Raw genomic sequence first — 22445 nt, 5'->3', positions numbered from 1 at the left:
ATAATAGCTTGAAACATTTCCTTGGACAGAAGGACCTTAACGACAGGCAACAAAAATGGGTGAGTAAATTACAGGCCTATGATTTCGACATAGCCTATGTCAAAGGGAAGAAAAATATTGTTGCAGATGCTTTATCTAGAAGGCGTCATTTGCTTGCTATTGGGATAGTCATGGATGATTGGAGAGAGATGATCTTGGCAGAATATGCTAAGGATAGTTGGGCATCTAGCATTATTGAGGGAGCTATTCAAGATAGTCGATACACTGTCGTAAATGATTTGATCATCTACAAGGAAAGGATTTATTTAGTACCCGGGTCTGCTATGAAGCAAAAGATTTTGAGAGCATTTCATGATTCACCAATGGCAGGACATCCCGAATTCTTTACGACATATCGGCAAGTGAGAGAGCGCTTCACTTGGAAAAGACTCAAATCAGAGGTGCTTCAGTTTGTGAGGGAATGCCCTGTGTGTCAACAAAACAAATAGCAACATTCTTTTTCGAGTGGTTTACTACAACCCCTACCCATACCAGAGAAGAAGCGAGATAGCATTTCCATGGATTTTATCACAGGCCTCCCCAAGGCATAGGGTCAGGATTGTATCTTTGTTGTGGTAGACAGATTGACGAAATTTGCACATTTCTTTGCAATTTCATCTACATATTCAGCAACACAAACAGCAAAACTATTTTTTTGAGAGGTATTCAGACTAGATGGGATACCACGGAGCATAGTCAGTGACAGAGACAACTGATTTATGAGCCACTTTTGGTAGGAGTTGTTCAGGTTATGTGGAACAGAGCTCACTCCGAGTACCAGCTACCACCCCCAAACTGATGGGCAGACAGAGATAGTGAACAAATGGGTTGAGGGGTACCTTCGGAACTACATTGCATGAGAGTAGAAGGCTTGGGTGAAGTGGCTACATCTAGGGGAGTACTGCTATAATACCTCTTTCCATATGTCTATTCAAATGTCCCCTTTTATGGCACTGTACGGGTATGACGCTCCTAATTTTTTGGATTTGTTATTTGGGGACAGCAGGGTGCCTAAGGCCAAGGATACTTTGCAGGAGTGCCAGGACATTATGCGATCCTTGAAGGAAAATTTGCAAAAAGCACAAAATCAGCAGAAGCAATATGTTGATCAGCACAGGGTTGAGAGGTCTTTTGAGGTGGGAGATATGGTGTACCTCATGTTACAGCCGTATAGACAGTCCTCTCTCAAGAAGAGTGGAGCAGAGAAATTGAAACCACGTTACTATGGACCGTTCGAAGTAATCAGGAGAGTGGGCGAAGTAGCTTATGAGTTGGAATTGCCTGCAGATAGTAAAGTGCATAATGTGTTCCATGTGTCACACCTTAAGAAGGCATTGGGTCACAATGTGGTGCCTTCAGTAGTATTGCCACCTCTTGATGATGAGGGAAAGCTTATCTTGGTTCCCGAGGCCATACTTGACTCTAGGGAGAGGGTGCTTCGCAGGAGGACTATCAAGGAGTATCTAGTGAAGTGGAGGAACCTACCTATCGAGGATGCTACTTGCAAAAATGAGCAGATATTGCAGCATCCAGAGCTGAAATTGCTTGAGGACAAGCAATTTTGGGAAGGGCAGACTGTAATGTCCCCTTTCTAGCATTCATAGCATGATGTTGTCATTAGCCTATTTCCCCACAGTCCCGTAGGCTAACTAGGACATTAAAGGGGCTTAGAGGCCATTTGGCCTAGACAGTTTCAGTTGCAGGTCTTTCTGAGGGGTTCTGGGGCAACTTTGGGCATACTTACTATTTATAGTAAGTCATCTTGGACATGGCCGTACATTCAGTCACAGTGGTATGTCGATGGTAATTGTTTAAAATCGATAGGAAAACTTATTTATCATTGATAAGATTTGTTATGCATTGATAAAGCCATTTTATAAAGTTAAATTTAAATATTTAACTTTATTAATGCATAGACTATAGTTTGTGGAAAATATTTAAATTAAAAGAGTTCCCTTTATTTTTATAACACATTGGAGACATAAGGTACATAAAGGGAGTTATGTTTTATCCCACATTGAGAAAATGAAGGATTGAGCTTTTGTGAGAACACTATAAAAGAAATGGAAGAGCTTTTTTTTTTGTATGCTTGGATGAAGATTAATGTTATGTTGCTAGATATCTGATTATCAGGCTTGGAGGACGGAATCCCTCTTTGCTAGCATTCTCTTCGCTGTTGGAAGACACAGTCAGGAGGATCAAGGGTGTTTTCACTTCAAGAAACACACTGGGTTTCATTTGGGGCGTTCGCATAAAGAAATTTACAAGGGTTTGAAATGCAGATCTGAAGTTAGTTATTGCTATAGTGCCGCATGAATAGTATTTTGCTACAATCGGCATGAACATTATTTTGCTATAGTACGGCATGAACAGTGTTGGTATCAAGTTTACTTGTTTTTTCGGCTGATTAGAAGTTTGGAGGGCTGCTGACTACATCTGCAAAATACTACGGCACTTAATTCCAGGTTTCTTCTGTCAAATTTTGATACTTTGCATAATAATTGTTGAATACAAGTCTGAATAGTTGTTGCAGCCTTTAAGGCAGCTGTAAGTGCACATCTACATTTAAAAATCACCCTTTATTAGCAGATTGAAAGAGTTTCCAGATTTTTCATATACTGTTGGATGTGTGCCAAGTGTTTGTGAAAATGTTATGATGTGTATTATGCATTTTAATGTCACTTCATAGTTGTTCATAAATCTACTCATTGAAAAGCAATTTATTGAGGAAATCAGCTTTATGAGTTTGCATACAAAGTGTTTGACAATATTCCTTAAGTTAAATTTCTACAAGTCAAAGTTCAAATCTGGGGAGGATATTACAATAATATCCTTATTTATTGTTGTGCAAGACCTAGGACTTACTCAGTACTCGAAATATGTTTATCCAGAATGAATCAAATTGGAGAAAAAACTTTGTGAAAGTATCCTTATCTATGAGGGGAGAGCGTATGAAAAATGTAACTGATTCTTTCATTTCCCTTATTTTTTAATCCTCTGCTAAGGGTTTTAGGTTAAATACCAATATTTTAGAAACAAATATAATAAATCTCAGTGTGGTGCTTGGTGTACTGACCTATTTCAGAAAGGGAGTGTGTACGAGTTGTATATTTGAAGTTTTATGTACATAGTTTGTTTATATATTCTATCTCTAATTCTTTAGAGATAGGATATTTCATCTAAAAAAGAATATAATATCCTTATTTATCATTATGCAGGACTTGGGACTTACTAAGTACTCAAAATCTGTTTACCCAGAATGAATCGTGTTGGAGAAAAAACTTTGTGAAATTATCCTTATCTATGAGGGGAGAGCGTATGAAAAATGTAACTGATTCTTTCATTTCCCTAATTTTTTTATCCTCTGTTAAGGGTTTCAGGTTAAATACCAATATTTTAGAAACAAATATAATAAGTCTCAATGTGGTGATTGGTGTATTGACCTATTTTGGAAAGTGAGTCTATGCAAGTTGTATATTTGAATAATCTAGCTAGATCCAACCAACTACAATTTTGTAGATAGAAAAATGCATGATCTCAATGAATTACTTCTAAAAAAATTAATATGGAAGAACTATAGCATTTTTTAATTGATTGGGAAATTTTTGACCAATCCCAACCAATTTGGGAAAATCTTTAGAATGGTTAAAGCTAAACTACTTGAAGTCCAAGCAAAACTGGTACTCTTTCAACCGCTGTGCTAAGATGAGATGGGTTCAAAGGCATAATTGGAGGTTAATTCGATATATAACATTCATATCAATGGAATTATTCAATCTATCTACTGAAAAATAGTCCTAATCTCCCATCCAATCCAATTTTTGAGGTTTAAATGCAGAACCAATGACCCACACAAAAGCAAATTTATTCAAGAAAAAATACGAAAAGAAAAAACAACTCAGTTGATAATAAAAAATCCCTTTTGGCAAAAGAGCCCTTCATAGATTTTGGTCTTTGATAGATTGATCTTTTTTTTATTTACATGATATGAGCGAAAAGGGTAGGCTTGGTAAAAAATCGAGCGGGAAAGTCGAATGAACCAAAAGATTCATGTTCGGTTTGGGAAGAGATTATTCATTCAACTTATGAATAGATAATATACTTTCATTAAGTAATTTATTAGATAACCATAAATAGAAAATAGTGAGTATTATTCAGAGTTTTGAAGAATTATGTAAAGGAGCAGCTAATTAGCTTGAGCAAGCTCGGGCTTGCTTATGGGAAGTAGAAGTGCAAGCGCATGAAATTCAGGAAAATGGATACTCTAAAATAGAACAAGAAAAAGAAAAGCTTATCAATATTGCTTCTGTTAATTTGAAACAGTTAGAAAATTCAAAGAATGAAACCGTTCACTTGGAACAACAAAGAGTAATTGAAAAGGTTCGACAACAAATTTCTCACCAAGCTATCCAAAGAGCTCTAGGAACTCTGAATAATCATTTGAATATAGAGTTGCATTTACATACGATCGAACATAATATCAACTTGCTCCTAGCCATGAAAAACATATATGTGTATATATATATATATATATATATATATACATATATGTGTGTATATATATACATATATGTGTATATGTGTATATATATATATACATATATGTATATGTGTATATATATATGTATATATCTATACATATATGTATATATCTATACATATATGTATATATATATACATATATGTATATATATATACATATATGTATATATATATACATATATGTATATATCTATACATATATGTATATATCTATACATATATATATATATATATATATATATATATATATATACATATATGTATATATCTATACATATATGTATATATATATACATATATGTATATATCTATACATACATACATATATATATCTATACATACATACATATATATATATATATATATATATATATATATATATATATATATATATATATATATATATATATATATATATATATATATATATATATATATATCTGGCCCTAGAACCTTAAAGGGCACTGTACTTCAAGTAGGAGATGGCATTGCTCGTATTCATGGTCTTGATAAAGTAATGGTAGGGGAATTAGTAGAATTTATAGATGGTATAGTAGGTATTGTCCTAAATCTAAAATCAAATAATTTTGGAGCTGTATTAAACGGTGATGGTTTGATGATACAAGAGGGTAGTTATGTGACAGCAACAAGGAAAATTGCTCAAATACCAATAAGTGATGCTTATTTAGGTCGAGTTGTAAATGCGCTAGTTCAACCTATTGATGGTAAGGGGAAGATCTCATCTTCCCAATCTCGATTGATCAAATCTCTCGCTCTAGGTATTATTTCAAGATGTTCTATATATGAACCTCTTCAAACGGGTGTTATTGCTATTGATTCTATGATCCCTATAGGATGCGGTTAGTGAGAATTGATTATTGGGGATAGACAGACTGGTAAGATGACAATAGCTACAAATATAATTCAAAATCAAAAAAATCAGAATGTAATATGTGTTTATCAATCATGGAAGTAAATAACCATGCATTTATTGCTATTCTATTATTCGTAGTGCCCACTGCTTTGCTAATAATCATTTATGCACAAACGAAGCCTCAATGTGAACTAGAGTGATTACTTAGAATCTAGAATTAGTCTAAATCGTAACTATAAAAAAGTAATAGCGGTTAGTATTTTCTTTTTTGAGAAGAAGTAATTACAAAAGGAAAAAGAAATTTTCGTATGCACCATTTATATACAGATTTTTGATGAGTAGATCTAAATTATAATTTGTATCATGGGAACTAGACATATTTTCTTCCATATCTCTGGAAAAATTGATGTATAAAAAATTGATTGTAAATAAAAACATAGGTGTTATAAATATTTTATTAATATCTCAAAAAAAAAATTATAATACGAATACGCATTGTTTACTATTCCATAGTAATATACAAAATTGTCAATTGTAAAGGCAAAAAATTGATATGGAAAAGACAGAGCAATAATGCTCCATATGCTTTAACAGATGTATAGTTAGTTAACAGATGTATAGTGAAAAATAGTATGGTTCGCTATATAAAATTCTACTTCATATTTAATAAATATGAAGTATGAATTTTATTATATAACATGATCAATTTGATATTATTAATCATCTCGTTGATCATTTAACGATAGATCAAATAATTAATGATAGTAATGATTTAATCATTATTAATTTTTTTTTTAACAAAACAATTAAAAATAAAAGGACTATTCAATTTCAATTAAATTCCACTTCTACCCCATACTACGAGTGAAAGAGAAAAAGTAAAAACTACCATTAGAGCAGCCCAAGTGATACTGACTGTATCCATGCGAATCCCTCTCTTTGATAAAAACTGAAAAAAAAGAAGTCAAAAAATAATAATATCATTATTGATTCTTGATGATAATGGAACTATTCAAAATGGTGCAAAGTGGGAATCTTCTACCTTCTATTCTGAAAGGAGGAGTCAATAATAGAGGCTTCTCAAAAAAAATTCTTCTAACTAATTACCAGAAATAGAACTATCAGATCAGATATTAACGATAAAATTGAATTTTATTTGCTATTATTAGCAATAGCACCTGAAGCTACACAAGTTGTCTCTAAAAGACATAGATACAAATAGAGACCTATATTGTATTACAGTGATTGGGTTATGGATTTGACATTGTAATCACACTTAATGCCATTATACGTATGAAACCTCTATTTACTAAATATAAAGTGGGAAAAAAATAAATCATAAGATAGATAATAGTAATTTTTAATTTTTAAAAATAAATCTATGATAAAATCTTAATTTAAATAAGTAATACGATTTTTTTGAAAATTTTGAATTCAATCCATACTTATATTAATCTAAACCCAAAATTTTCTATATCATATACAGAATTTCATTAAATTCAATTATAAAATTAAAATAAAATTTAACAAAATTTAACAAAGTTGCGATTGTCCTTTTTTTCAATAAAAAGTCGATAGATTGATCTGAATTTAATAAGACGGGTCTTCCTCTCGATAGAAACAATTGAAATCATGGGAAGAAGATTTATATATTGGACAGAAATATATCTTTCCCATCAATTAACTTACGATCCTGCAATTAAATTATTCTGTCAAATCGCACGGTACCCTGTGCAGAAATTGGGCGGGCAGCGGCAGAAGTTGGGCAGCCGGACGATGCAAATAAGTTGCACCGTAGCCGGTGCCCTTAGATTATGACTTATCATTATTGTGGCAGTCCCACAAGAAAATTAACTATAATTTCGAGAAGACCAACTACATCAGATGATATCTTATTATGCTAAATTGCTAAGACCCACAATAATGATAAGTCATAATCCAAGTACTAGGACTGTAATTTCGGGAAGACCAACTACATCAAATGATGTCTTATTAAGATTATAGCTGGAATCTGTCGTAAGGCAGGCAACGTCACATGAGCGCGTACCCTTATTTACAGGCCATGCAGGTCTCAGTCTGGTGACAAAAGTATAGAATTTTCGTCCTCGCCATTGTTCTCAATACGATGTGGGTTAAGACACATGACATAACATTTGTTGTTGAGCTTATATAACTACGAAGAATTACTACGAAGAATTACTGAAGAGTACAACGCAAAATATTCGATGTATGGCCAGGTTTCAATCACGTCTACGAGCACAGGTCACGAGCCTTATCTTTTTAGATTGAGACAATTAAAATTTATAACTCTACCGAGTGACCACCTAATAACGAAGTGGTAAATATACAATTGTCTGCATAGATTCTCATAGCGATTGTGAAAATAATCCCATGTTGTAAATAAAGTAACACTACGGTATTTTTGGAAAATACCAAGTGCATCACGTGATGGCGTATTAAAATTGAAACCTATTTGCTCGTGGTACTTGTATTCTAAACTTATCCTATTACATGGAAGCATATAATTGCTTGCGAAGATTTTCTTGTGGGTCAACCACAAATAATCATGTGATAATCAAAGTACTAGTACAATAATTTCAGTAGAACCTGGTAAATCAGATGATGTCTTGTAAAGACTGAAGATGGAATCTATCAAAAGTGTCTTAATAAAGACAATGTCACAAGAGTGTGTACTTTATACAGGTCATGAAATCTATAAAAAAATACAGACTAGCTTTTATATATGTGTGTATGTCGAGAGTAATCCTTTCTAAACACTTATTTTTCATCAAATCTTAATTCGCATAAAAAGATCTTAGGATTAGATGAAAAATAGGCACTTCAAGAAGGATTAGTCTCAGCGTGTGTGTGTGTGTGTGCGTGCTAGTAACAGTCACCGCGCATCATAAAAGACATTTAAAATTTTTTTGGATGATAATAAATAAATTAATTAATTAATTAAATTTTAAAAAAATTGTTCTACTTTTTTTAATAAAAATAGATCATTTTTTAAAACTCTATTATGGATATGGTTACAGTTAGGCTTAGGGTTCAGAGTGCAATTATTAGTTCTCTTTTTGTAAGGTTAGTATCAAAGTATTTTTAATATAATGTTATTAATTTATTCAACTTTGAATTATGTATACCTCTAATTTATATGTTGTATTCTTAGAATTAGGAACATGGTTATGGATAGGGACACAAATAGACTTATTGAAGGGATTCCTCATTAGAAGTAAGCTTATAGTTAGATTTAGCGTTAGGAATATGGCTAGGGGACCATTTAGACTTAGAGTGAGGGTTAGGTTTAGGAGTTAGGTGAGACTAATATTAAAGTGGTAAATAGTATTATTATGTTTACAACTATAATTAAATTTTATAATAGTTAGGATTATAATTATGATTTTGTGTTAGGATTAGGGTTAGTATTAGATTATAGTTAATCTGGGTTCATATTAAGGTATACATGCATATTGTTAAGGTTGTAGAGGCCAAGATAAAGTTTACAATTGGAGTTTTAATGTTCAGTTTATGGGTAGGGTTAGAGTTAGAGTTAAGACTTCAATTATGGTTAGAATTCTCTCTCTCTCTCTCTCTCTCTCTCTCTCTCTCTCTCTCTCTCTCTCTCTCTCTCTCATGTATCAATTCATAATCCATATAAATATACCTTCCCTCACTCTCTATTTATCTCCCCTATTGTTAGTTCACTCTATAATAAAAACAAAATATAAACCACTCTCTCACACACACTCATACACATCCCTTTCTACTTTGATATGCCCCCTAATAACCATCTCTTTCTTTCCACCCTCCCTCATCTTACCATCATTTTCCTCTCTATCCCTCTGCCCACCCAACCCTCCCTCCCCCCCTCTCTTAAAAATAAAATATGAAGATCTCTCTCCGCTCTCCTATTTGTTTACAATCTCCCTCTCTCTCAACTAAAGTATGAGGATATATCTCTCTCTCTCTCTCTCTCTCTCTCTCTCTCTCTCTCTCTCTCTCTCTCTCTCTACACACACACACACACACCACCTAATCACCCTCTCTCTACCCTTGTCTCTAAGTTCTCTTTCTACCAAAAATATAATAGGATACCTTCCCAGGCTTCTCTCTATCTCTCTCTCTCTCTCTCTCTCTCTCTCACACACACACACACACACACACACACACACACACACACACACACACACACACACACACACACACACGATGGTGCACAACAAGTTTTCATTTTAGTCATTTAATATAGTTGTGCAAAGTTGAATTTAGACAACCGAATGCCTTGTTCCATACACAACATAATGTTTTGTTAATGTGTTTGTAAAGTCAAGTAAGACGGCAGGGGCTCACACCATGTGCAAGCAACATTTATCTCTAAAGTTGAAGCATTTATGAGACATGCATTAACTAAACCAAGATGGCAATTGATGGAGGTGTTTCAACTGATTTTTATTCTATCATTTATTAATTGGATCTCTCTCTCTCCCCTTCCCCCTTATTAATTCCATCTACTCACCCTCTCTCACTGCCCCCCTTTCTCTATATATGACCCCTACTCTCTCTCTCTCTCTCTCTCTCTCTCTCTAGATATTCCACGTAATATCTATCTCCTTTTCTCTCCCTCTTTTACTCCTTCCCCACTCTCTCTCAATCTCTCACTCCCTCCCCATATCTATTTCCTCTATTTATATATATGCCCCCTAATTGCCCTCTCTCTCTATCTCACTCACTCCCTTCTCTTAGATCTTCCATCATATCCCTCTCTCTCTCTATTAAAAACATAATAAGATCCCTTGCCTCTTTCTCAAGATATGTCCACTAATCTCTCTCTCTCTCTCTCTCTCTCTCTCTCTCTCTCTCTCTCTTTCTCTCTCGTAATCCTCCCTACTCAACCTCTCTCACTATTCCCTCACTCTCTCCATAATCTCTCTGTATTAAAAACATAATAGGATCCCTTGCCTCTATATAGGCCATGCAGTCTAAATCTATAACAGAATTACAGATTAATCCTCACTTTTATTTTTAATATGACATAACATTTGTGGTAGAGCTTAATGTAATGGTCGTAGTATATTTTGACAAGCAATAATTACTAGGAATTAGCGAACGGTATGCCACACACTAATCCACATATAGCTTGGCTTCAATTATGTCCACCAAATGCAGGTCACTAAACATATTTTTCATATCATTTTCAATTGATAATGATTAAAAATTCCACCTTCTCATAAAATTACTATCTTGCATCAACCCAATTACTCTTAATAATTGCTTGTTGATTCCTGTACTGATGTCAAGGAACTCATTTATATGCAACTCCTAGAAATATCAATAGAGAGAATTCTAGGAAAAGGTAATTCAAAATCAACATGATGAATAGACATAAAGGAAATATGATGTCACATGTGAAGGTCTTTAAAATTGTTCCAAAAGGTGATGAGATCAATAGGTGTGCAATGGATCATGTTTCTTAATGTAGCATGACTTGAGGGTTTTTTTTCGAAATTTGGAGGTATCTTGCTTCAATATATATTAATGGGACATCTTCAATGTATCACTATAAGGTCTATTTTTCTACCTATAATGTCTAATATATTTTTCTACCTATAATGACTTATATTAGACCACTAGGGAAATGACCTAGTAGTTATCCAGGCTAACTTCGTGCACCTAAAGTTCCTAATCCATATATATCAAAATTTATTATTTTTTCGATGAACCTTCATAGGTGATTGAAGAGCTTAAAGCTACCCTTTTGAATTTCTCACATTCACGAAACTCTTTATAAAACTCATAAAGTGTGGTAATCTAAAAGTGTCATTTTAAAATGTTCATTTGATACTTATCGCTAGGATGCCCCAATAGCTGCTATAGTAATTTTTGTACAAATGGACCAATTAGCAACCAAGAAAAAACATGATAAACTATTAGTACATGTGTTATCAACTATTAGTACATGTGTGATCATTTTTGGGGCTTTTAATAGTGGTAATTAGGTGGAAAGGTAGTGGTAATTAGGGGTTTAGGTGTGGTGATAATGTATACATCACTACTAAATTTGAGCTCATTTTTCGATGCTTAGTGGTCAATTTTTCCATGCCCATTGGTTGTAGTTTTGATGAAAGGCTTTGTGGTTTATTTTTGGTCTATTCTTTGATGAGAAACTTGTGTGTTTGAATTTCGATGCATGTTGGCATTGGAAATAGGTCATTTTGTTTTGAAATTAGATTCAAGGTATGAACTATTGTGTTGATTATTTCCAAGTCCAATATTTGCTTGCAACATTTTTCTCTATCATCAGTGTTCTTGCACAATCCATGATGGATCTATTTCTTCTTTCTGCTATGCCATTCTGTTGAGATGTTCCAGGAGCAGATACTTGTCTTTTGATTCATATTTCATTATAGAACTCATTGAATTCATTAGAGATGAATTCTCCTCCTCTATCTGATCTTAAGAATTTTAACATCTTACTTGATTCTTTCTCAACTCTAACCAGATACCACTTAAATTTTTGAAAAGCTTCAGATTTATCCTTCATGTACATTACTGTCATCATCCTCTAATAATCATTAACAAACAAAATGAAGAATTTGTCTCTATTGTAACTCTCTGTACCTATTGGTCCACATATATCTATATGAACTAGGTCCAGGACTTCTTTAGTATTGAAATTTTTATTTTTGAAGTTAATTTTACCCATCTTTCCAATCTAACATTGTTTGCATATGGCCATTTCAGATTTCTTCATATTTGGGATACCTCTTACTCTTATGTTCTTACTTATATTAACAAAATTATCAAATTTTACATGACACATCTCTTTATGCCATAACCAACTTTCCTCTACATGTGCCAACAAGCATGAACTATCAGTTAGATCTATATAAAATAGATTACCTTTTGTCTAATTACTAGTTCCAACTAGGCATTCTTTACCATCTAAAAAACCTGGCCTTCCCATTCATGAATTATACCTTGAATCCAATGTTCTTCAATTGTGCCACACTTAGATGATTATTTCTCAATCCTTCAACCTAGTAGTTATTATCACATCTGATTTCATCAATCCATGCAATGCAGCCTTTTGCCTTCACATAACATGGTTCTTTATTTCCAAATTTAACACATCAACTATCATAGTGCCCTAAGTGTTCTAACTTAGTTTTATCACCAGTCATATGATGAGAATGGCCACTATCTATTATCCATGTGCGAGTCTTGCTAACATGAGAAATAAGTGCCATCTTTTTATTATCATCATCATATGATTCATCTTTAATAGAAATATATACAATTTCATCTTCATTATCATTGTTAGAGTCTTTAGCAATATAACAAGATTTCTTACCTTTGTCTTTGTAGTCTAAGTTATAGCTTTTCAAATATTTCATTCCTTTGAACTTGTTGGATTTTCTGTCATTTTTACTTTTGTTGTTTGGACACCTTGCAAAAATGTGACCAACTTCTTCACAAGAAAAAGAAATCAATGGAATTTTTCTTTTATATTTACCTTTGTCTTTGGGTAACCTCCTTGCAAGTAGGGCTTCAATGGCTTCAAAATTACTATCAGATTCTTCATCCTCTTCACTATCCAATTGTTTGTCTGTTGAGTTTTCTCCCTTTCTATCAAGGGTTAGTTTTTCTTTGAATATTGATTATATGTTGGAAGATCCAGGAAGATAGCTATTAAAGCTATCCAACTCAAAATCTATTAACCTTACCACTAGTGTATCCAAAGTTATATCACTTTTGGGATAAAATCTCATCTCTTGAATAGCTGAAACTCTAAGTGCATAAATAGGAAGAAGTGTTCTTAATACCTTGGTAACTACTATTTCGTCTTCTATTTTTCCTCATGAGGATCTAATTGCACCGACACTTGCTTTGATTTTCTCACTAAATTTTGCAATGTTTTCATCTTCTCTCATCTTCATCTGATCAAATTGACCTCTTAAACTTTCTACTTTAGCTCTCCTCACATTGTCATCTCCTATATAGATCTTTTGTAACTTGTTCCACATCTCATAAGTAGTAGGAAAATCTTTGACTTCATCAAATTCAGCATAATTGAGAGTAGAAGCAATGTCAATCATCATTTTGTTGTGATTCTTTTTATCTACCATTTGATCCATAGTCAAAGGATCAAGAGGTGACACATACTGGTTCTCTAGGAATTTTAGGCTTGTTTCTCCAATGGTTCCCAAATATAGTCTCATGAGTTCCTACCATGTTTTGAAATTTTCTTTGTTCAACTTGGGAATCTCTATTTTGTAAGACATCTTGATCTTTAACTTAGGTCCTTGAAACATTTTCTACAAGTACCAACAACTTTGATACCAATTGTTGGAAATATAAGAGGACTAACTGAGAGGGGAAGAGTGACTTAGTTACCACTAAAATAATTCTGAATCCCTTACATGTCAATACAAACTTCCTTTAAACTCTTAGCTCAGTTAGAACTAGATATTCATTGTAACTCGATTAACAAAGCAATTTGATATATTAATGTGTATCAACCTTTGGTAACTTAGTTGTAAAAAGATAAAGTAGTAAGAAAATAAAATGAACACATGAAACACCAAGATTTCATGTGAAAACTCAATTTGGGAAAACCACCAATGCAACTAGTTACAACTTTTCACTCTTTTGAATTGAGCTCCATTAGGAGCCAACCCTGTTAAAGGTTACAAAACACATTTTTAGGTGTAACCCTATTAAAGGATTTAAATCACCCTATTAGGAGTATCCTTGTTAGAGGTCTTAAGACACTTCAATCTAGAAATGTCACCTGGTTAGAGGATTTACAAAATGATTGTTAAGTCAACTTTGTTAAGAGATTTCTTCATTGCTACAATTGTTAGAGAGTAACAATGATTGACCTAATTTATGAAGCAATTGGATTGCAGATTCACATCACTTTTTTTAGCTTATCCTCTAGATCCTCCTTGATCAAAATATTCTTTGCAACTCCTTGGATATTTTACTTTTGATCATATATCCTTCTCTTTTTGTGTCTTATCTTCTTCACTACTATCTCATATTTCAATCCACATCTTGACCTTTCATATATATGAAACCCAATGTCAAGTCGGCTAGAATACTCTTTCAAACAAACAAATAAAACCCTCTAATTCAGCTTGCATAAACTAACAAATGCATAAAACTAATCTATTGAAAGTTAGCTAAAACTGGGTCACTTAGTTACCACTGAGTTCCTTGGTAACCGACCTGACTCGATTTACACTAAACTCCTTTGGTAACCAACCTAAGTTAGTTTACACAGTAATCCATGAACTTCTATTCTTCTAAACTTCTGGTCAACAAATTCCAGAGTCTTCTAAACTCAGCTCAAACTCGCAATGCTCGTTACAAGTATAACATTTGTGTAACATAAATGACAATATACAATTGAACAATTATTATCAACAGTGGAAACATTAATGAAATTAATGGGTTGTGGGGATTTGATAACTCACATTAATCAAGATAATTAGATGTCATGCATGTTAGAGTATTCGGTACATTGTACATGTCCTCATTGGGGGGCTTGATGTAAGGGCATTCTATGTGACAAGATGGTCCTTAGGTAATGTGGTTGATCCTAAAATGTATGAATGAATAATGAAACTTACCAAGATGTGGTTGAACCTCTCACAAATTCTTTTTCCTTTGGTTACATACTTTTTCTTTATGACTTCATTTTTTCAAATAACCACACAATTTTTAGATATTTCAAGAAATACAATGTTCAATCACTTGATTATGACACAACATCAATTCTAACAACCCCTTCATCTTAACATTGGAAACATTGTAATAGTTATAAATTATCACATCAAACCCTTCTTTTGATGTCACTGCTCCAATTAGGTCTAAACCTAGGAACACGAGGATAACTCATGACCTAGACTTGGTTTACTTTATCCACTTTTGATCAAGGGTTATTGTTTGACTCTTTTACACAAATTTTTTGAGGTTAACTCACCTTTTTTTAAATACATAAAACAAAATTAGTTATTATATCACAAAGGTAGTTATGCAATGAGGCCTATATATACAAGGTATTCAGGTATTGTAAAGAGGGGATAACTTTTTTTCAAAGGGGAAAATATAGAGAAATATTTAAAGGCTTTTTAGCTTGACATGTTGCACACATGAGTCCTTGAACTTTCTTATATTTTCAGAGATACAATAAAGAATGCATTTGATTATATGTTATATGTGTTTTTGAGTTATCATTATTAATTTCTTGTATGTTAATTTAGTAATTTTTTTTGTGAATCTATTAGGTCTATTAGTTTATGATTCAAAGGACATATGTAATTAATGAAACAAAATTTGGCAAGTTTAAATGTGATAAACTCACTTGTTTCTTTATATATTAATTTTTTTATCCTTTGGGAATCTCATACGTTAATTTTATGTGTATTATTGGAGTGTGTGCTATCGACATCTTTTTGAGTACACATAAAGTCATAAATAACTCTATCACATGAGAGAGTTTTCCTTTCAAACACAGATTAAGGTTGATGATGATTTGATTTCAACCTATCCAAGTATTGGCATAGTTATCACTTCTCACATGGTGAACAAGGTCAATTCTATGAACAATATCATAATAACAAATATTTTTACTAACGGTACTAGAATCACTCAAAAAAAAATTATTTCAACAAGAAATTTAGAGAAATATCATCATTGATCCAATAGATAATACACTTTATTCTTTTCAAATTAATATGCACTCATTCTAATTATTTATCTACAGAGAGTATTATATCTAGACTAATCATTTGCTAAATTTTTATCTTTATTTGGTTAGTTTAAGACAATTTGAGATTTTAAAAAAAAATAAAAAATTGCAAGTGATTAATGAGCAAGTAGCCTCTTTCTAGAGTTCATAAGATGATTGGGTATTTTATACTACAAATATAATTTACCAATAATTGAAAATTTAATTATAGCTAACCAAATGGTTCATCAAACCAACTCTTCTATAACTTGATTGTTTTATATTTAAATTGTGAATTGAAATATGCTAAAAAATCATAGTAATTTCATTATAACACAATAATAATTTAACTCAAATAGGGAAAAATTAAATCTACAATATGTATATATGTAGTAAGACGAACATAAACAAATTTAATTATTCTTATATTTTTTATACCAAATTTTTTTATGAAGAGTAATAGGACACTGTAACATTAGATGTAACGATACTAAATTTGTTTGAGCAGATATTAATAGATGTGGACAATAGCATTGATCAACAGAAAACAACAACTACAAAAATTTCAATGTTGTTCAAGCTAACAGTCTGCTGAGAGTTCTTTCTCCTTGTCTACCTCCCTATCTTGATTATCGATTAGAGAGAATAGTAAATAAGGTCATTATTTATCAGGAGAATTCCATGTCTAAAATGGCTCTGACTAAGCCATTAAACTTGACAATGATCAATTTCCAGTCAACAAGCCCAGGTTTTTGTAAGACTCGATGCAGTCATCATAAATTTCTTCAATCCCATGATTAAATATGAAGCCTAAATCTGTGAGCTTTATGGACTTATATTGACTATTCTTAGGAAAGCTGGAATCCAAATCCTCCAACCTGAATCAAACCAGGAACAAAACTATTCTCATATGTAAACATTTTGTTTGCAATAGAAATTGATATAAACATAAGTTATGTTGATATGAATATATAAATGTTAGAGCTGGCTAAGGTTCCTACATATCTGTTATCTTGAGCTCTGGATAACGCTTGTTTAGAAACTGGTGCAGCTCCTCGACAGAGAGCGTATCAACCAAGCACAAGAATCTCCCGTGAGCTGCAGGCTGCTCCATCAGAAATATTTGTGCATTGCAAACGTCGCTTATATGGACTACTGGAAATGTCCCAAACAAGGAAATGATAGATCTTATACCACTGCTAACAACTCCATTATTGCCTAAGAAGTTATTAAGAAAACATACAATCATGTTAGAGAAATAAACATTGCCATTTTAAGTATTAGGGTTTTAGGAACGGGAAAGACCTTGTAGAAACCATAAGAGTGTCTGATTGCTAATGGGGATGTAAGGAGTGATAAATGGTCCTCCTGTAAGTGAAGTTCCAATTGTTACGAGATCTAAATTGTTCTCTGACGCGAAACTCCAAGCTGCCTGCTCAGCCAGTGTCTTTGACACAAAGTAGGGCTGTTGTGTGCAATGCGTGGTTTTGATATTAGAATATCTCTTCAAACTTTGATATTTCTAAGTAAATTAGATCTCATAAAATGGAATTAAACGGCTGGAAATTGGTATCTCACATTAGTAAACCACTTTAATAATCAAATAGGAAATACTGAGAAATAAAATAGATATAATGCAATCTAATTAAAAATGATAATTCTACAATCTATGATAATTATGTGTAAGAGTTTTCATATTTGATTGTGTTTTGAACCATCATTGGGATAAACATAACATAAGAAAACAAGATAAATAAATCTTTGTACTCTCTAGTTAAGTTAGATTCCATCCTGACAGATCTAGAAATCTTATTTAAACGTTAGCGCCAAGATCATTTTAACACTATATAAGAATCCACAAAGTCTAGCAGATGAGACCCAATCAAACATTTTAGGAAGCATAAAGATTAAGAATTATTGTAAATAGATTAAAACTAACGAGGCCCAATTAAACAATTTAGGCAATACCCAAATTGGAAATTGTTGTTTGTTGGAACGTATGTAATTGACTGAAGTCCAAAGGGATTCCACAGGAGACGAATGGTTGCTCATCTCTCCCTGCTCATTCAGTGGTGACATGGCGCAGCAAGAGGAAGTCAAAACTACTCGCTTCACAGTTTTTGCTTTTACACAGGACTTCAGCACATTGATAGTTCCCTCAACAGCAACTTCCACAACCTCACTCTGCTCATGAACATATTGCAACAAATGAAAAAACCCAACTAATATTATTCTACATATAGAGCTCGGGATTGAAATGCAAAAATGAACTGTGTTTGAGTGTTTACCTCAGGATCTTTGGAGCCAAACTCCATTGGAGATGCAACCAAGAAAACACCTTGGCAGCCCGAAATGGGTGAATCAAAGCTGCCTTCCACTCGCAGATCTGCATTGAAGAGCTTAAGCCTTTCATGGGCACCAGGAAGTTGATGTAGATAGTTTATATCATCATTCCCTGTACAAACTCCGAACATTTGATGTTTGAATTATACCTTGTATTCTATTCATGAACATAAACTTTTAAAGAATGGCGATAATGGGGATTACCAGATGCTGGAAGAATAGTTGCATGGACAGAAAAGCCTCTGCAGAGAAGAAAGTTAACGAGCGATGAGCCATAGAAACCATCTCCACCCACTACGCAAAACTTTCCTTGCATTGTTGATCTCCTGCAGTATGGCCTATATTTCAATTGTGCGCAAACCTCTGTATACCATTTCCTTTATTTAAGGAGCCACTCTGAACAACTATTTTAATGAAGCAAATGAGTAACTAATCTTCAGCTAAATGAATCTATTAAAATAGCATTGATTCAACTAATCTTTAGCTGAACGAATCTAGAAACTACAGTACTTAAAATACCGTTGATTCAAGAGTCGTGATAATTTACAATTAATCTCTTGCTAAACCAATTTATAAATATTTGGGTATAAAAAATAAATTTTGAATTATTCTATATAGATACGCTAATTTCTATAGTAAGAGAAATAAATTACCTCTTAATTTTCATCCAATCTTATATAAATGAAATTATATTCAATAATACTTAAATATCATATAATCTCTATCAAAATGAATTACAATGAATATATTTAAATATTAAATAATTTAAAAATTAAGATAATTTTAATTAATCTTTATTTAAATCAATTTAGCAATATTTTGTTGAAATGATAGATTATCTATATTCCAACCTTTCTCATCTAATTGAATTTAGAATTATTATAATTAAATATCCATTCAAATGAACATGAACCTAGAATTATTGTATTTAAATATCATAAAAATCAATAGTCATAATGATTTACAACGAGTTTCCCTCTAATTCAATATGAATTTATTTTACTTAAATAATATGAGGTCTAATTGTAAAAATAATACATATTTATGTAATGATAAATATTAGTTTTATTTGTTTAGTCCAAAATTAACCTTTGATTGTTGAAATGAAAAGTCTAATAATAGCTACCTACAACAAACCACTTTTTAGTTGACTTGAGTGTCAATTTCCACATTTAGGGCTCCTTTGGTTGTTGGAATGAATACAATCAGAATAGTCATTGAAATTGATTTTTATTCTTTATTTGGTGGGTAGAATTAGAATGCAGAATAGAGATATGTATACGAATAGGAATGTGCAAGATTAAAATTTGTTGCAATACATAGAAAATGATTTATAGTGGTTCATGAAAATATCGATATTCATTGCCCCAGATTACAATCAACAACAAATCTAAACGGAGAGCACATGATACGGTCGTTGAAAAGAAAAATGCATTTGCCAAATTGCAGCAAAATATGTTCCACAAACTCTGATAGAATTACTTGTCAACATTATTTTGAAGCTCACCGAATAACAATTCTTGCTTACACGTTTGTTTAAAATTTGGAACTTCACATTTTCTGTTATTAGTTTTTGAAAATGACTTTGTGATATTTCTTTTTTGGCATATAAATTAAATAATAAATAAATATTATATATAAGATTTATGATATTAAAATAATTGATAATTTATATAAAATATTATAATTACATTATATCATAATAATATTATTATAATTATCATTATATAACTATACATATATATATTATTATAGATTTATATAATAATATATTATAAATAATTAATATATATCAAGTATTCTAAGTACTATAGTATATGACAATTACATCCTTGCTATATATTAATAATATTGTTATAAATACTTAGAACAATTCATATAATTAATATTATATAATTATATATAATTAATATGATATATATTTAATTATCTTATTAATATAATAAATATGAAAGAACATGATTCTATGAATACACACACACACACACACACACACACACATATCAATGTATTGAAAAGATATCAGAATCAAAAACAGAAAATATATGCACATTACTATTTTAAAATCTAATGTCCTAAAAAGGGACATTACAAGTGGTATCAGAGCATCAATTCTGCCATCCTTTAATATCACTATCAAAGTTACATGAATTTGTTAGGAAATGTGAAACACTCACGACTTATACATTTAAAACACCAGACCCATACATTATAATTCTAGAAATCAATATTGTTATTGCCGTAAATATCAAATATTTCAAGGGAGAAAATATATCAAAGCAATTGATGTCATGAATAATCATTTTGTAATGCCCCGCCAAGAGATCCAAAGAATTATACGAAGTTTGCCAGCCAATTTTTTTTTAAAACATGAAAGTTAAACCATTCATAACACTTGCGGAAGCAATAGTAACATTCAACTGAAAATAACATAACATAACAGATTACATTCTTTAAAGATCCCTTAACGTTGAATTACTTCTAATCATCTAACATCACATCTTATGAAATAACAATGATACATCCAATGTTCTTAAACCATATACAAGTGTGCATTTTAGATTGCTCAATCATCCACTATACATGTTACAAGGCATGAAAAGCTTAAAAGAACATACATCCATGTAAATAAAGTACATCATCATCCAATGTTAATCCAGGATGCAATTAAAGTAAATAAAACCATAAATATTGCATGATACATCATCATCATGAAGATATAAACATCCATCATAAAAGATATCCATATATTACAAACATAACTAACTAAATGCACGGTTCCTCCCAACCGTAAATAGCATCATTAGACCATCATGGATCCTAGCCATCCCTCCGTGCGTAACATTCCAAAGCACCGAAGAGATCATCGGCTATAAACATAGTAGGAATGTCACTCCTAAAAACATCCTACTAACATGCAAAGTAAAGCATAAGATAACATCATCTAACATATGCAAATCATCAATATAAGAAACATACCAGTAAATACAACCATCACAAGGTATATCATCTATCATAATGATCCAAGAATAGAATGAAGATAAATACCAACCAATAATACTCTAGCCACGGTGTCCTAGACGGATCTCAAATGATAAGAGTGATAAAACACTACCACTCGACCGCGTGGAACCTAAGTGGCCCACTCCCACCGTGCTGAGGAGATAATCTCAAGTCCCAAACAGGATATCCATATCACAAAGTATAAATCTCTTAAGTCCAGGAATCCTAAAAGTATACTAACTCAAAGGTTCCAATCACAAAACAAACATCTACTTCCTAGAGGCACACAATGACATGTAGGAAACCTACTCTACAAGCGGGAAAGTGTCATCGCATTTATCTCGTACAAGTTACCCTGGCAGTTAGCTAAACTCCACAGGTCCATACAGATCTCATGCGGCCACTAGTATCCTCTCATACTGACGAGGCATACTATGGAATGCAATGGTCGCAACCATGCGTCTCACTACTCCCATCCTAGCCTGTACAAGCGCTCAAGGCATGGGCGATAACCAAAACAATTATCTTTTTAGGTTCATTTAATCCCCATTTAGTGTTTAAATGTTATCACTTATTAACCAAACTTACAATGAGTTATCCTGGCAGCCACTTAGGGCCCCGGTCCCCATTGCAAGCCACTTCCCGACACTACAAGTAGATTACCTACCCTAATGCTCATGGAATCATAAATCACCACAGTCCTGTACAAGCGACTGTAAAGAAAATCCAAAAGATAATCCATAAAAAGAATCATCAAATATCCACAATAAGAATCATCAAATATCCATGATAAAATCATCAAAATCTCCATGATAAAATCATCAAATATGCATAAAAGCATCAAATCTCCATGAGCAGTATCTATAGAAAATCATGACCACAACAGTTCTCTATTGGCAACTGAAG

The 22445-nt window shown here is 32.4% G+C and overlaps 1 protein-coding gene across 2 annotated transcripts; it reads right to left on the bottom strand.

Annotated features, from left to right (window-relative positions):
* Positions 1-16704: 16704 nt before the first annotated feature.
* LOC149576894 (putative anthocyanidin reductase) lies at positions 16705-19062 on the bottom strand. Of its 2 annotated transcripts, none has more exons than XM_089820562.1 (6): positions 18741-19062; positions 18482-18648; positions 18162-18377; positions 17499-17658; positions 17195-17411; positions 16705-17071 (listed from the first exon to the last, which is right to left on the bottom strand). In XM_089820562.1, exons 1-6 carry the CDS (start codon positions 18850-18852, stop codon positions 16918-16920), a joined length of 1026 nt encoding a protein of 341 aa, XP_089676688.1. In that variant the 5' UTR covers positions 18853-19062; the 3' UTR covers positions 16705-16917. The 2 variants fall into 2 exon arrangements, with proteins under 2 accessions (XP_089676688.1, XP_089676697.1); XM_089820571.1 differs by having other exon boundaries at positions 17195-17348.
* Between the last annotated feature and the right edge of the window lie 3383 nt (positions 19063-22445).

Source organism: Cupressus sempervirens, chromosome 1 (genome assembly GCF_028749045.1).
Source record: "Cupressus sempervirens isolate cs-2001-9-10 chromosome 1, ASM2874904v1, whole genome shotgun sequence".
In the NCBI taxonomy this organism is placed as follows: Eukaryota; Viridiplantae; Streptophyta; class Pinopsida; order Cupressales; family Cupressaceae; genus Cupressus; species Cupressus sempervirens.
Note: the sequence above shows the minus strand (reverse complement) of the source record. Positions and strands in the feature narration are given on the sequence as shown.

Excerpts from the sequence above, each read along its gene's own strand:
- LOC149576894 (XM_089820562.1), bottom strand. The coding sequence starts at position 18,852 with ATGCAAGGAAAGTTTTGCGTAGTGGGTGGAGATGGTTTCTATGGCTCA. Across the intron at positions 18,378-18,481 it reads TTGGCTCCAAAGATCCTGAG|AGTGAGGTTGTGGAAGTTGC; the intron begins GTAAACACTCAA and ends GTTCATGAGCAG. Across the intron at positions 17,412-17,498 it reads ACTCTTATGGTTTCTACAAG|GCAATAATGGAGTTGTTAGC; the intron begins GTCTTTCCCGTT and ends ATAACTTCTTAG.